The following is a 13,838-nucleotide window of genomic DNA, read 5'->3' as shown; positions in this document are numbered from 1 at the left end:
AGCTATGTTGAAGGAATTAGAAAATTTGGTGTTTTCTATCTAAAAGAAGAAACAAACCAAAAACAGTGTGTGTTTATCCTCTTTGTTTAGATATTTAGATAAGGGGTTAAGACTTTGTGAGATAGAGAACCACACATCTTCACCACGTATGAGTGGCAAATATACTTTTCAAAGATAACGGAAAAATAATAATTAATCACTTTATCGTGTGAAAGAAAAGATGCAACTGATTTATTTTAAGTCGGATGAAGACTTTTTATTATATTTATTATTATTTTTAGTCAGGTTTTTATTTTACTTTATTGAATTAAAATTTAATGTTTATATAACTTTAGTTTTATACTATTAATATATATGTAGTTATAAATTAATTGTACGTGGTGGATAGTATTTGAAACATTACATTTTTTGTTTTTAAATATAAATTTAACCATTGTAAGTTATAAACAAAATTGTAAGGGAGTCTTCATGAGTATCTTAAGAATAATTAAAAAAAAAATTATAAAAATGGATAATTATCTTTAGAATTTTTTATTTTATAAATAAGATCATATTATATATATATATATATATATATTTTTATCATAAAATATATATATATATATATATATATTTTTTTTTTTTTGACAAGTTTTAATTGAAACTATTGAGCTGCAGGAAGAAATGGCCTGTAAAGACTTAATTAAGCCAATGGGCCCATTATGATGATGAAGCCCAAATCGGAGATTTGTGGTACTTCCGTGTGAGCCCAATTATTAAAGCTAGAAAAAAAAAAGCGTGTGCTATCAACGTGTGAGAGTGTTCTTGGTGTTCTGGTTTCAATTGGTGCAACCAATGATGTTGAGGAGGAGTTCTATAACCTCCTTCTGTTCCCAATTCCTCAAATCTTCTTATTCTCACAACCTTAATTATGCGCGTTCCTCTTCATCTTTATCTTCCTCTTCGAATCCCCATCTAATCACTTCATCTGCAACTGCACTTGATTTCTCTTCCAAAGCTACCACCGATTTTGTGTCGTTGACCCGCCACTATGGAAGGTGCTATTGGGAGCTCTCCAAGGCTCGTCTCAGGTTTCTTTTTCACCACTTCACCCCTCTTCATGCTTTCTTTGCATTCTCACCCGTTATTTATTTATTTAGCTTTTAATTGTATGAATCTGTGCAAATAAATTACTATTTGGATTTAGGATATAGAATAACAAATCTCAATCTCCAAGAATGTTAGAAGAAGATTTTGTGTACTGGAATTTTTTTGTTTGTAGAGGACAAGAATTAGCCTCGTTCCCTGTATTGGAGATTCCACGTCCACCCTTGATGTGGCCAAAATAGTGTATTGAAGTGGGGAAATCCTCACTTTACTAGGGTTTTTGCAGGGTTGCGTTATTACATTCAAATCTAAATTCTAAGATATCCTAACACTTTCTTGGTTTGTTGAACTATCTTAGACCTATAGATGACCAATCTTGTAAAACTTTACGCTCAAGACGCCTAGTTCCAACATGGGAGGGGTGTTGGAGATCTTAAGTCAAATAGTGTTATGTAAGTGGGAAACATATTCCTTAAAAGCTGGATTCTCATGAAAAACCAGTCTCACGAACCAAACATAACTATCCTGGGATTAAGTGCCTAGGAGAACTCTATAACAATCATGCTTGGATTTAGTACTATGGATGGTTCACAACACTTGACGTTCAATTAATGATCTAAATCTAATAGTTCCATCCTATTGTTATGATTTTTAGTAAATTTTTAAAATAATTTCCCAATTTTGTTGTAAGGTTAATTATCAAGGGAAATGTTTGAATGTAAAAAAAATATATAGATGTTGATTTTCAATTAAGAGTTATTTTAATCATTTCATTTTATTTGAGTTTCATTCTCACTCGATAGAATTGCTAATATGTTAGTATGTATGTATTTATTAACGTTTTATATCATAGACATTAGCTGTGTTAGAATGTTTCTGTCAAAGCGGTCAGTGCCGGATAGCCATCAAGTTTCAACTGTTAGATTATTTTAATCTAATATTGGCATATGTAATTTATAGAATAACTTTAATGTGAAGGCTTTCAGTGTGATGATTATTAGATTATAAATGTATTGAAGTTATGGGAATTATCTTAGAGTTATTAAAATCAATCCCCTTTCATCTCACTTCATTGAGGGTATTATGGTACTTTAATAAATATTTCAAAAGCTATCTCGAGGTTACCTAACAGTTCTTCTATGAATGAGAAAGGAGGCAAGTACTTTGACAAAAGAAAACATTGTGGGCACATTTTATATCGTCGAGAAAGTCATATAAGGAAGTAAGAGAAGGAAAAATATCCATCAAGTGATCTTTTACAATGGATCTAGGTAAGTTTTTGAACCCTCTTGACGATATGATTTTGAGATAATCATAGATGCCAAAGTCCATATGAAATAGAATAGTTTCTTGAATTGAATTGGAATGTATGAAACTACAACTTTACATGATACAATGTAAAGTTGTAGTTTCATACATTCCAATTCAATTCAAGAAACTACTCTATTTCATAAGAACTTTAGGAACTATGATTCTCACAAAATTATATCGTTCAAGAAGTGACTTGGATCCATTGTAAAAGATCTCTTGATGGATATTTTCCCTTCTCTTAGTTCCTTTAATGGCTTTCTTGATGTTTTCTTTCGTCAAAGTTCTTGCCTTGCTTTGTCAAGGAAGGTAACATTTCATTCACAGAAGAACCAGAATGTAACTTCTAGGCAGCTTTCAAAATATTTATTAAAGTACCATAATACCCTTAATGAAGTGAGAAGAGAGGAGATTGATTTTAAGAACTCTAAAATAATTCCCATAACTTTAATACATTTATAATCTAATGATCTAATAATCATCACATTAGAAACTCACATTAAAGTTATTCTATAAATTACATGAGCTAATATTAGATTAAAATAGTCTATCATTCTCTCACTTGGCTCATGTAATGACTTGAAGATTCAACATTAAATTTTAAGTACACACTATACATTGAACTTATCAAGTCATTATTATTCATTGGCTTAATCTAGAAGATTGGATCATAGCAGTTGCAAGTTATCCAATAACAAGATTCCTTCCATGTATCACAAGTCATCTAACTGATCATTTTTAACTCAATTCCAGCATGCTTGTGGTTGCAACATCTGGGACTGGATTTGTCTTGGGGAGTGGTAGTGCTGTTGATTTTTCAGCACTCTCTTGGACTTGCTTGGGTACCATGATGGTTGCTGCATCTGCTAACTCTTTGAATCAGGTTGGTTCCTGGAAGAAATTATCCTAATCTAAATTGTCTACTGTGATGAATTTGTTTTCCGTTTTGTTTCGTACTTCTGTTTTAAGAGTGTAGGAGAATATTCTACAGTCTCTTAGATTTTTTGTCTACACATTATATAGTTGTGTCTTTTTGTTAGGTGTTTGAGATCAATAATGATGCTAAAATGAAGAGAACAAGTCGAAGGCCACTACCCTCAGGACGAATCACAAAGCCTCATGCAATTGGCTGGGCGTCCTCTGTTGGATTAGCGGGTACAGCTCTGCTAGCAACACAGGTTTTGAAACAAATTTTGCTTACATTGTTGATTGTATGCTTTTCTTGTGTAACTTGTAAAACTATGAATGGATTTCTTATCAAATGTTTGATATGCTTTGAGTGGGGGGACTTACATTGAAGCTTTATGACAAGGTTATTCCAGACTAATATGCTAGCTGCTGGGCTCGCTGCTTCCAACCTGGTCCTGTACGCATTTGTATATACTCCCTTGAAGCAGATTCATCATGTAAATACATGGGTGGGAGCTGTTGTTGGAGCTATTCCACCACTTTTGGGGTAAATTATGCACTGTTTATTTACCTTCCTGTGTATTATGAACTTCAGAATGCTGGAGGAATATATGTTACCATTAATTTTTTTACTTCGTGCAAAATAAATCCATTTGAAGTTAAGTTGTTCCGCACAAGACTGATATGCCAAGACTAAATTACATGCTCCTATTTTGTGTGCGTTGAATTTGCATTGCCTAAGAAGAATTTTATCTGACCAATTTATTGATTTTCATTGGTTAAAGTACTGCTAGTTTAATTGGCAGATTAATTATAAAGCTTAACCCCCTGTTGTTTGCTGTCTCTCTACTTATTTGCTAGAAGGAATAGAAAATTGCTAGTCAAATGGTGTTAATGAGTGATATGTTGTAATTCAATACCTAACTACTAGAAAATGAGTTTCAAATTTTTGGAAGTGGAATTAGTCTATTATTGTTTCTTTATTAGCGTTATCTCACTTCCGTGTGCATAGGCATGTACAGGTGTATTTTCTGTCCTCCATCACTCACCTCTTTGATGTTGATTTTCAGATGGGCTGCTGCTTCTAATGACATTTCATTAAATGCAATGATTCTTCCAGCTGCTTTGTATTTTTGGCAGTTACCACATTTTATGGCCCTAGCCTATATGTGTCGCAGTGACTATGCTGCTGGAGGGTATGCTCTTGTATCTTCATTTGTTTATAGTGGAATTTTGATTCATACAACTATTTTGGTGTTCCCCTATAAAATATTTATTAAAGTGGCAGGTGTTCGTATTATTTATCTAGTTAATATCTAGCTAAAGTTCTTGTTGATGTAAATGTAATGGATGACTCTGATACCAAATCTGATTCAAGACAACAACTTTTTTTTTCTGAAGTTATGGGGACCCAATTACAAATTCAAGTACACGGACCAAGACAGTTTTTAAAAAGTATAGGGGGAATCACAAGTTGATTTTACTAAATTTATATTAGCATTTAGCATACAAATTACTTCTTTTGGTGCTCATTAAATATGGATCTTGATTGCTGCATGTGGTGGTGAATAACCATATTCTTAATATATTTCTCATATTACTTATTTCTAAACTATGTACAATATTCTTTACTTATTGGCATGTGTGCCTTTTGTGTTGCAAGTTTAGGTTTAAGATGTATTCTCTTGCCGATGCATCTGGGCGGAGAACAGCATTGGTGGCCTTAAGGAACTCTATATATCTAATCCCTTTGGGATTCTTGGCTTATGATTGTGAGTGAAATGTTTCTTCCTTTTCCTGGAAACACTTGATTGATTTTTTTTATTTTCTTTTGGAGATTTTTAATCTTAATTTTGGCAATGATTGAATGCTTTGATTGGAAGATACCTTGTAAATCTAATTTGTAGTAAAAAACTTCTCAAGAAATCTTTAAATAAAGTTCTGGCCTTTGTAGTTTACAAAGTTATATGTATTATTCAATATTTTGTATTGTACAAAATAAAAAATAAAAAGTATAATTTTAAGCCAATCAAGAATATATAGCTTTCAATCTATAAGAATTTTAAGCCTTTTCGTATGTGGACATGGGGTCAGACAGAAATAACTGACAATATATTCAGTGTCTTCGTTCTGTTAAATAACTTTTGATGCCTGTGTCACTGACTTGGCCAAAAAGCTGAAAACCTTATTCCTATGATTTGTGCTTGAGGACATTACTGTTAGAACTACAGTAAATCTAAACTTGTATGTTGGAAGTTTGTCCTCAAGAATCTATTACAATGAGGATATACAATGATAATTTATGGTAGATTTTAGTTAAAAAGACAATTGAAATGGTAAAATGTTTTCACTTCTCCTTTAATATGAAATTTTTGGTCACACGGAGAACCTTGGTGCTCATGTTTCTGCACCTTGAACAGGGGGCGTGACTTCTGAATGGTTTTGTCTGGAGTCGACGGTACTTACACTTGCAATAAGCGCCGCAGCATTTTCATTCTATAGAGACCGTACCAGAGAAAAAGCAAGGAGAATGTTCCACGCCAGTCTCCTTTATCTCCCTGTGTTTATGACTGGGCTTCTGATTCACCGTCGCTCCGATAGCGAACAACTCTTAGAAGACAATGCAAAGGGTTTTGTGAAATCTGCATCTTCTGGGGAAGCCTTGGAGTTGGATGATAATGATGATAATCAGAATATAAAGGCCAAGAAGCGTCAAGCACGTCCTCCTGTAGCATATGCCTCTGTTGCTCCATTTCCCTTTCTGCCTGCTCCTTCATATTGATAACTATCTGTTGTATGGCTTTAACATTTTCTGGGCCAAGTTTTGTTTGGTTGATTCGATAAATTTATTGAAACGGTGTATTCTTATTGGTGTTTAAGCCAATAACCTTGTTTTATGTGTCACACCATGAAAATTGCAGACGCATCTGTGATCTGAAATAAATGAGAATTTGCTTCCTGAACAGTGTATATACAATCGATTTTTTGTTTTTTATTTCGATGTTATTCTTTGCGATTGGGTGGATAAAACTTGCTTCTACTTTCTTATGTCCTTGTTATCAGGTCTCAAACCAAACAATGACATTTGGGTTGTTTCCTTAGTTCAAGAATATCTATAATATAAAGAGATACTCTCATATTGAATCATTCTAGTTTTACCTTTAATTTTTATTTTAATAATTTATTATTTTATAAATAATTTATTTTTAACTGTTATTTTAATTTTTTTTTGTTTTTAACAGTTATTTTAAAAATATCTTTTATATACATTTTTTTTAATTTTATATTTAATAATTATTTTTAAAATTAATTATATATTTTTAAAAATTTATATATATTTTTGACATAAATTCAAATTTTTATGAAAATTAAAAAATATGATAAAGTACAGTAGTTTCTGTATTTTCGCTAATATTCATAGAAGCATTGTTTAATGTCAAAAGATATATGAATAACTTTCTTATCGTCAATTATTATATTTAAAGAATCATAATTTTGACCTTAACAAGATTAAGGGAAAAATGTGTAAAGAACAAATGTGAATTTAATTTTTTGTGATCAAAACAAATAATATTACAACCCTTAATAGAAAAAAAAATGTATATTAAATTTTTTTAATTTAAATCAAATTTATTTTAAAATATACAGGACAGTTTTAAAATTACTCTAAAATATATTTTAAAGTAAATTTTAAAATCATAAAAATATTATACATGATTGCTAAATTCAATAAGTTTATTGTATTAAATTATTAATTATTTAATATGATGATAATATTTTTTATTTTATTTCCAAAACCTGAGAAAACCATGGTTCAGCATAGACGAACACTTGCAGAATATATATTTGAACAGCCTGAACTGAGTTAATTATCATTTCAAAACACAGTTCATATTAATTTTAATAAAAATTATGTACATAATTTTTTCATGTTTACAATTTTACTTTTATTTTCATTTTTTAAATAACTGTTTTTTTAATTAAAACAATTATCTTACTAGTTTTATTTTTTAAATTATTTTTAATTTGAATTTAATTATTTTTTAAACTAAAATAATTATTTTTTATTTAAAATTAATTATCTTTTAAAACTAAATTAATTATCTACCATAAAAAGACAAGTGTTTTTCTAATATATAATATTTGAATACCGCCAAACTAAACCACATCATCATAAGTAATATTTGAATTTTGACAAATTAATAATGTAAGGAAAAACGAAAATTTGAAAAGGTTGAACATTACCTATGAGATAACACCCTTTAAATCTCAACAGCTGAATTAAATTACTCTCAATAAAATGAAAATGTAATTTTCGGAGCCATGAATCTCAGAGTGGAAGCAAAAACTTTTTAAGAAAAATATAACTAATATTTATTGTTTACAAGCTACTTTACGTATATGTTCTTACACATAATCACTGTGTGAATTCATAGGGTTTGATATTTATTATTTTGTATGATATACCATATTGACATCTCAAATTCAATGTCTCCTGATATCAAAGCATTTTTTTTCTTAAAACAAATATTAAGGCACTGTTTTCATGTTAAGCCAAGTAGTAAGATCATCAATTGAGAAAAAAAATGTTAAAAGTGTCTTTAAAAAGGTAATTCATCATGGTAATTATATATATATATATATATATATATATATATATATATATATATATATATATATATAAAATTTTATTCAATCGACAATTAAATTAAGTGTTGAAATAAAATAGATCAAATAGCTCATAAAATAATAGTTAAAATCTATATTCATTTATAAACTTTAAAATTTATTAGACTTTATGATAGTTAGTTACTACAAAAAATATTCAATGTTTTTTTTTTCTCTAAAAAATATTCAAAAGTTAGACTAATAAGATAAATTTAATGATTATAAATTCTCTTTTATAATTCCAATCAATTTAATTTTCTTTTATGGTAATATTTATAAAAGTTAAAAAAATAATAAATGTATAAATATATAATATTTTATTAAATAATTATATAAAGTTACATTTTTATAACGTTTTCGGACCTTTAATGTAGATTTACATGAAAAAAATTATTAATTCAATCTTTAGAAGTTAGAGTTTTTTATATTCATAATATTTTATGTAAATAATGGTTGAAATTAAGCCATTATAACATATAATAAAATGAATATATATATATATATATATAATTAATGAGGCATTAAATAAAATTTGATTAATATAAAATTATACGTCAAGTAAAAGCAGCTGTTTTAAGAAAAGTCGTGTCAAATATAACAAAGGCAGCCACTTAATTATTTTTTATTTAACAAAAAGAAAAAAAGAAGTCAAATTCTATAAAATCCTACTAAAGAGACTTTGCTATAAATATATTAATTAACATTAGAAACTGTGAAAAGGAGAAAATCATTTCAATAAAAATAATAAAATATCGAAATATTGTAAAAGTCAGTGATTTGAAAAGAAATATGAAAAGATCATTTACTTATACTTTTACAGAGAAGAGAAAATAATAAAGAAGTTAAATCAAACACTGATTATCCAAAGATTGGAATAGCCAACCAAAATTTCTTGTGTTATTGATCATTATAAAAATTAATGATCAATTAAAATATAATAATATTTTTAAATATGGATCATAATAAATAGCACATCAATTCTAAGATTAAAACACATTTGTTACATGAAGGACAAACTGATAGAATATATCTCAATTATAACTGGAGATTGGGTTATTATTAGAATTTTTTTTTTTCCAGAATAGAAGAACTAGTTGTCTTTTTGACCGATTTTCCGACAAATTCAAGGGCATGGAAGATAGTAAAATTCATAGTAGTTTGATTAGGACTCACTTTAAAAATCATTGAGAGTTTCTTCAAAATAACTATTTATAGAAACTGAGATCCAGAAGGATCACTTTGATAAGGACACACATTTTTAATGGAAGAAAAGGAACCCACAAAAGAAGTGTACCCTGAAACAGAGATCACACATCATCACCTATTTCTTGAAGGTTTCAAAGCAAAGGTAAGATCGAGATAAATTAAACTTCAAATATTTTAGTTTGGTTTCTTGGTGGTTTACGAATGTTCATGGTCTTGGCTAGGTTTGGAATAGACAAAGACAAAGTTTAAGGTTATCTTAACTAATAGTTCTTGAAAGGTGTAGTTGGTTCTTTGTGAGTTTCTTGGAGAGAAACTCAAAGTTGGTGGAAGCTATATAGGGTGAAATTTTTCGTTCTTGGTGGTTTTAAGGTGTTCAATAACTTGAGGTTTTGGTTCAACTATGTCTTCACAAAAGTTATAAATTTTTTTTCAGATGGTTCTTGAAGGAAGGTCGAACAGCACTATATATATATATCCAGAAAATTAAGATAGACACTTTCTTAGCATGTTTGGTTTTGATGTTAATGTGGTAAGTGAATTGGTTTCTGATGAATGCTCAAGAAGCAAAAAGAAGTAGTCACCATTTGTGAAATTCAACAAAGTAAATAAAGTCTTGGCCATAAACATAAAAAAGGGTCTTCATTATGAATTTATGTCTCCTTCAAGCTAATTTTTTATGTATTGCTAATATTTTTAGATTTTTATATTCGTCTTGAGGAATTTTTTCTGTAAGTTATTTAATGTTTAGATCACAACATTATATATATTATCTGGCACGAAAGCATTTTTGTGATTTGAATGAGACTCTCACCATGGATCCAAGTCAAAGATTTTGTGATGCATGCAATGATTTTGTTACTGTTCAAATTCTTGTAAGTAAAGATTATGATATCAAAGTTTTTGAAGTGATTGTGTTGTAAGTCTGTAATGTAACTGTGACCAGATTATAAGATATTTGTCAGTAAATTTCTGCAGAATAAACTTAAAATCGCGCTGATATAAAACGATTACTTTATAATGAATATGGAGTGGATTAGCAATGTAAGAATTTCTCTCCTAAAACAAGCATAAGGAATAGTACTGCATCTTTCATGGTTTAACCTGACAATGTCAGAGGAAAATTCTGCAGTGAACAATAATAATTTTATAGAATAAAATTGAACAGAATCCATTATATCATGCTCAATTCCCAATAACATGACATCCATTGAGCTTAAACTTAAGAACAAATAGCCCCTTTGGTGTCACATCACCATCATCTTCACTTCCACCTTTTCTGCATGAATCCTCACTCACTGCCTCAGCCCTGGAAATACTTTTACAAGGCACCGTTTGTTGAAATCCTTCAACCACAGTTTCAGCATAAAAAAACTTGTTCATCGCATCAATCTCCTCTAAACTACTGTGCTGTGCCATGGCTAAAATATCCACCATCAAACGCTTCTTGCATTTCCCTTTTCGCCTTCTGCGTTTACATTTCACTGTTTTTGATGGCGGCAACAGTGGACTCTTATCATGAAAATTAGTAGAATCTGAGAGCGTACGTGTCTCTTCTGGCTGAGAAAATTTTGCAGAATCATTGTGATAATTTGAGTAATTTCCCTCTTCATGTGGTGAAGGGTGGTTGCTGACTTTGTAGTTACATTTTTGTGGCACTTCAGCATTGCAAGAATCAGTTTCTTTGTTTTTGTTACCATTTGGAGAATGCATTTTGGAGAAACCTTTGACTGGTTCATCATGTGAAGCTTTGTCTGGTTCAAGTGGTGGCAACAACTCTTTCTCCCTGAGACCACTTTTAAGACACAATTGCAAGTGCTTCTCTTCGTAAGGCCAGTTTAGAGAGATATTTCTGTGACGACAGGCAAGAACATACTGTCTGTAACACAATTTGTAATAATGTATCAGTGATCAAGAAAATAACTTTTTGTTGTTTTTTTCCTCTATCAACAAACTAAACTTAAAGAAATCTCCAAAATCTAGACACATTTTTGATACAATTCACAAAGGGAAATGCAATAAAAAAAGAAAAGGAGTTTATGTACAGAGAATAATAATCAAAATCTTAACTTGTGTTCTTGCATCAGAAAGATGATAAATAATCTACAATCAACATATATATATATATGGTTCACACTTCACAACTCAACCTAATGCAATCGAAGAGTTCAACCTAAAATTAGAACATGCAATAATGGATGACATAGTATATATTGAAGGAAAAAAGTATAATCTGATTCATAAATTGAAATGCATAGGTAACTTCTTCAATTACACTGGTACCTTATTGCGAAGGGCTTCACACCAGCTTCTTCAGATTTCGGAACCAATGGTAGGTTTTGGTGCTGAGACATCATCACTCACTCGGAAGATTGCAACTTTGCATGTGGATCCCAAACTAAACTTTCTTAATTAATATCTAACCCAGCTTTGGCCTATTACCACAGGAATTCTATAGATAAGAATGCAGAAGAAAAAACTGCATAAAATGACCATGTGCAATACCCTATGACACATACAAAATAAAATTAGATATTGGCACCCACAAAATCTGCATGTGGGTACGCAAAAGATGGTCAATTTATGGACAGAATAACAAGAAAAGAGATGAAAAGATGAAACCCAGAGAGAGTTGTAGAAGAAAACGAACGGCAGAGTGAGGTAAACCTTGAAGCTTCAAATGAAAAGAAAGGGTCACACAAATGGCGATAGATAAAAGGGTAGGGTTTAAGTTTCAAGAAAACGAGCATGGCGAGACGAGAAACACGATTTGAGTGACCGAAAAGTTAAAGAGAGAGATATAAAGTAAGCGAAGCATGAGGAACTGACTGAGAAGAAACGAGGTTGAAGAAACGAGGTTGTCTCGCTATTGTTGTTGTGTTGTTTGTTTGTTTCTCCCTACAAGCCTTTTTTTTGTCTACCTTTAGTTCTCGTTGGTTTTGTTATTAACCTTTTTTAAACTATTTCTAATAGGGTAATAAAAAGAAAGCTGTTTTTCTTTTTTTTTTAGTATTTTTTTTATTTTTATTTTTGCTTCAGCTGCTATTCACACTACACTAAATTTTTAGTGGCAGTGTAACCCTCTTTAAATAACACCACAAAACAGGGCATTCTCTTAAACTCGACTTATCTGCACTAATCACTTCTATTCTTATGCCACAAATTCAACTATGAAAATTTGGCAATGTGCCAATTTACAGAAAATGAATTTAATCATAAATGGCTATGTATCATATATGTTGTTCAAACTAATTGCACAGTCTCTCTTTACATAACTGTTTTTTGTGATTTTGTTATATATATTAATTTATTTAATATGTAATATTCCAGGGAAAAAAGCAAATTCCAAGGCAATGCATATGGAAGATGTAGAAGAAGTGGCAGAGGTATCTGTTTGCAAAATCCAACCTCTGCAGGAGAAAGTACAATAGTTTAGACTTTCCCTCTTTTAAGGTAAACGTTCAAAGTGATGGCTACATGTGATATATATATATGACATCCTATCCTATATCCTATGATGATTTTACGTTCATATTTGGAGTTTAAAAGCTTAAGTACTACAGCATTTAGTTGCTGAACCATAAAACAGACATATGTTATCATTTGGATTTTCCTATGTTTTACTGGTTTGAGATCAATGACAATATTCTGACATCATAAAAACATAGCCGGCTAGAGCAAATTTTAGCAGAACTTTCTGTAGTTGTTGCATCAAGATTTGGATCTAGTCTAGTTTAGTGGTAAATAAGTTTTCAACATTATGCAATCAATTGAAGTGGTTAAAGATTATGCAACACTGGACAAATTTCTGATATATAAAAGTGAAGCGATGGACTGAGAAAACGGTAAGATTTACCAAATTTAATGGATGCTTTTATTCTGAAAAAATTATGATATGTTTCACTGTGTGATCGATGTCAAAGTTATAAATTAGAAAATGTTGAACTTAGAAAATTAGAAAATGTTGAAGTTGATGTATGAATAAGTTAAATATCAGATGGAAAACACTGTGCATACGATAATCTTGTGAGTGAAGAGGTTTTTATCCTTTATATATATATATATATATATATATATATATATATATATATAGAGAGAGAGAGAGAGAGAGAGATATGTTTTTCAGATGCACAATAGACACAATAGATGAAAAAAAACAATGGCTGTCGTTAATGGATAAATCCTTTCTGGTTCTCAAATTAATGCAGAGTCTTAGTTGTGTTGTGTCATGTTCAGCAATGTGTTTATCTGTTTTATATATTTGTGAATCTTTCAATCTTCTCAGAATCTCAAATAATAACTATTTTTTTATACCTAAAGTTAATTTGAAGATGAATTAATAACGTTTATTTTGAAAATTTATGAGGACTCAAATAACTGGTTTTTAAAAATATATAGTATGGATTTTTTTTCAGTGTTACTAAATAACTGGTTTCGCTAATTACTAAATTTTTCTGTTCACATTACACCGTTTTCCTTCTCCTTACAGTACAATTCAATTTTTAATTTTATAACCCAGTTATGCATAACTTCTGCAGTATAGATGCTGTTATATTGTTTAGTCAAACCTTAAAAGGTTCTTTATAAGACATATATGAGATACTTTAAATGATGGGTAGTATTATTTTTACATACGATAATTTTTTATACACTTTATATTTATT

At 30.0% G+C, this 13,838-nt stretch overlaps 2 protein-coding genes across 2 annotated transcripts; one reads left to right on the top strand and one right to left on the bottom strand.

The window, feature by feature from the left end:
* The first annotated feature begins 780 nt into the window (after nucleotides 1–780).
* On the top strand, nucleotides 781–6,266 carry COX10 (cytochrome c oxidase 10). Its single transcript, XM_028082395.2, has 7 exons — nucleotides 781–1,070; nucleotides 3,148–3,277; nucleotides 3,435–3,572; nucleotides 3,717–3,850; nucleotides 4,374–4,499; nucleotides 4,972–5,075; nucleotides 5,724–6,266. The coding sequence occupies exons 1-7, from the start codon at nucleotides 835–837 to the stop codon at nucleotides 6,083–6,085; spliced, it is 1,230 nt and encodes a 409-aa protein (XP_027938196.1). The 5' UTR covers nucleotides 781–834; the 3' UTR covers nucleotides 6,086–6,266.
* Nucleotides 6,267–10,171: 3,905 nt separating this feature from the next.
* On the bottom strand, nucleotides 10,172–12,088 carry LOC114190828 (uncharacterized). The gene is made up of 2 exons (XM_028079878.2): nucleotides 11,458–12,088; nucleotides 10,172–11,053 (listed from the first exon to the last, which is right to left on the bottom strand). The coding sequence occupies exons 1-2, from the start codon at nucleotides 11,529–11,531 to the stop codon at nucleotides 10,360–10,362; spliced, it is 768 nt and encodes a 255-aa protein (XP_027935679.2). The 5' UTR covers nucleotides 11,532–12,088; the 3' UTR covers nucleotides 10,172–10,359.
* Nucleotides 12,089–13,838: the final 1,750 nt, after the last annotated feature.

The sequence above is a fragment of the Vigna unguiculata genome, chromosome 7 (assembly GCF_037176805.1).
Source record: "Vigna unguiculata cultivar grain cowpea cultivar isolate G323 ecotype 2 chromosome 7, ASM3717680v1, whole genome shotgun sequence".
In the NCBI taxonomy this organism is placed as follows: Eukaryota; Viridiplantae; Streptophyta; class Magnoliopsida; order Fabales; family Fabaceae; genus Vigna; species Vigna unguiculata.
The sequence above is the reverse complement of the archived record's forward strand: the minus strand, read 5'-3'. Positions and strand labels throughout refer to the sequence as shown.

Bases quoted from the DNA above. Each gene is read 5' to 3' on its own strand.
- COX10 (XM_028082395.2), top strand. From the start codon at position 835: ATGATGTTGAGGAGGAGTTCTATAACCTCCTTCTGTTCCCAATTCCTC. The intron at 1,071-3,147 runs GTTTCTTTTTCA...ACTCAATTCCAG, and splicing joins CTCTCCAAGGCTCGTCTCAG to CATGCTTGTGGTTGCAACAT. The intron at 3,851-4,373 runs GTAAATTATGCA...GTTGATTTTCAG, and splicing joins GCTATTCCACCACTTTTGGG to ATGGGCTGCTGCTTCTAATG.
- LOC114190828 (XM_028079878.2), bottom strand. From the start codon at position 11,531: ATGATGTCTCAGCACCAAAACCTACCATTGGTTCCGAAATCTGAAGAA. The intron at 11,054-11,457 runs GTACCAGTGTAA...ATTGTGTTACAG, and splicing joins GTGAAGCCCTTCGCAATAAG to ACAGTATGTTCTTGCCTGTC.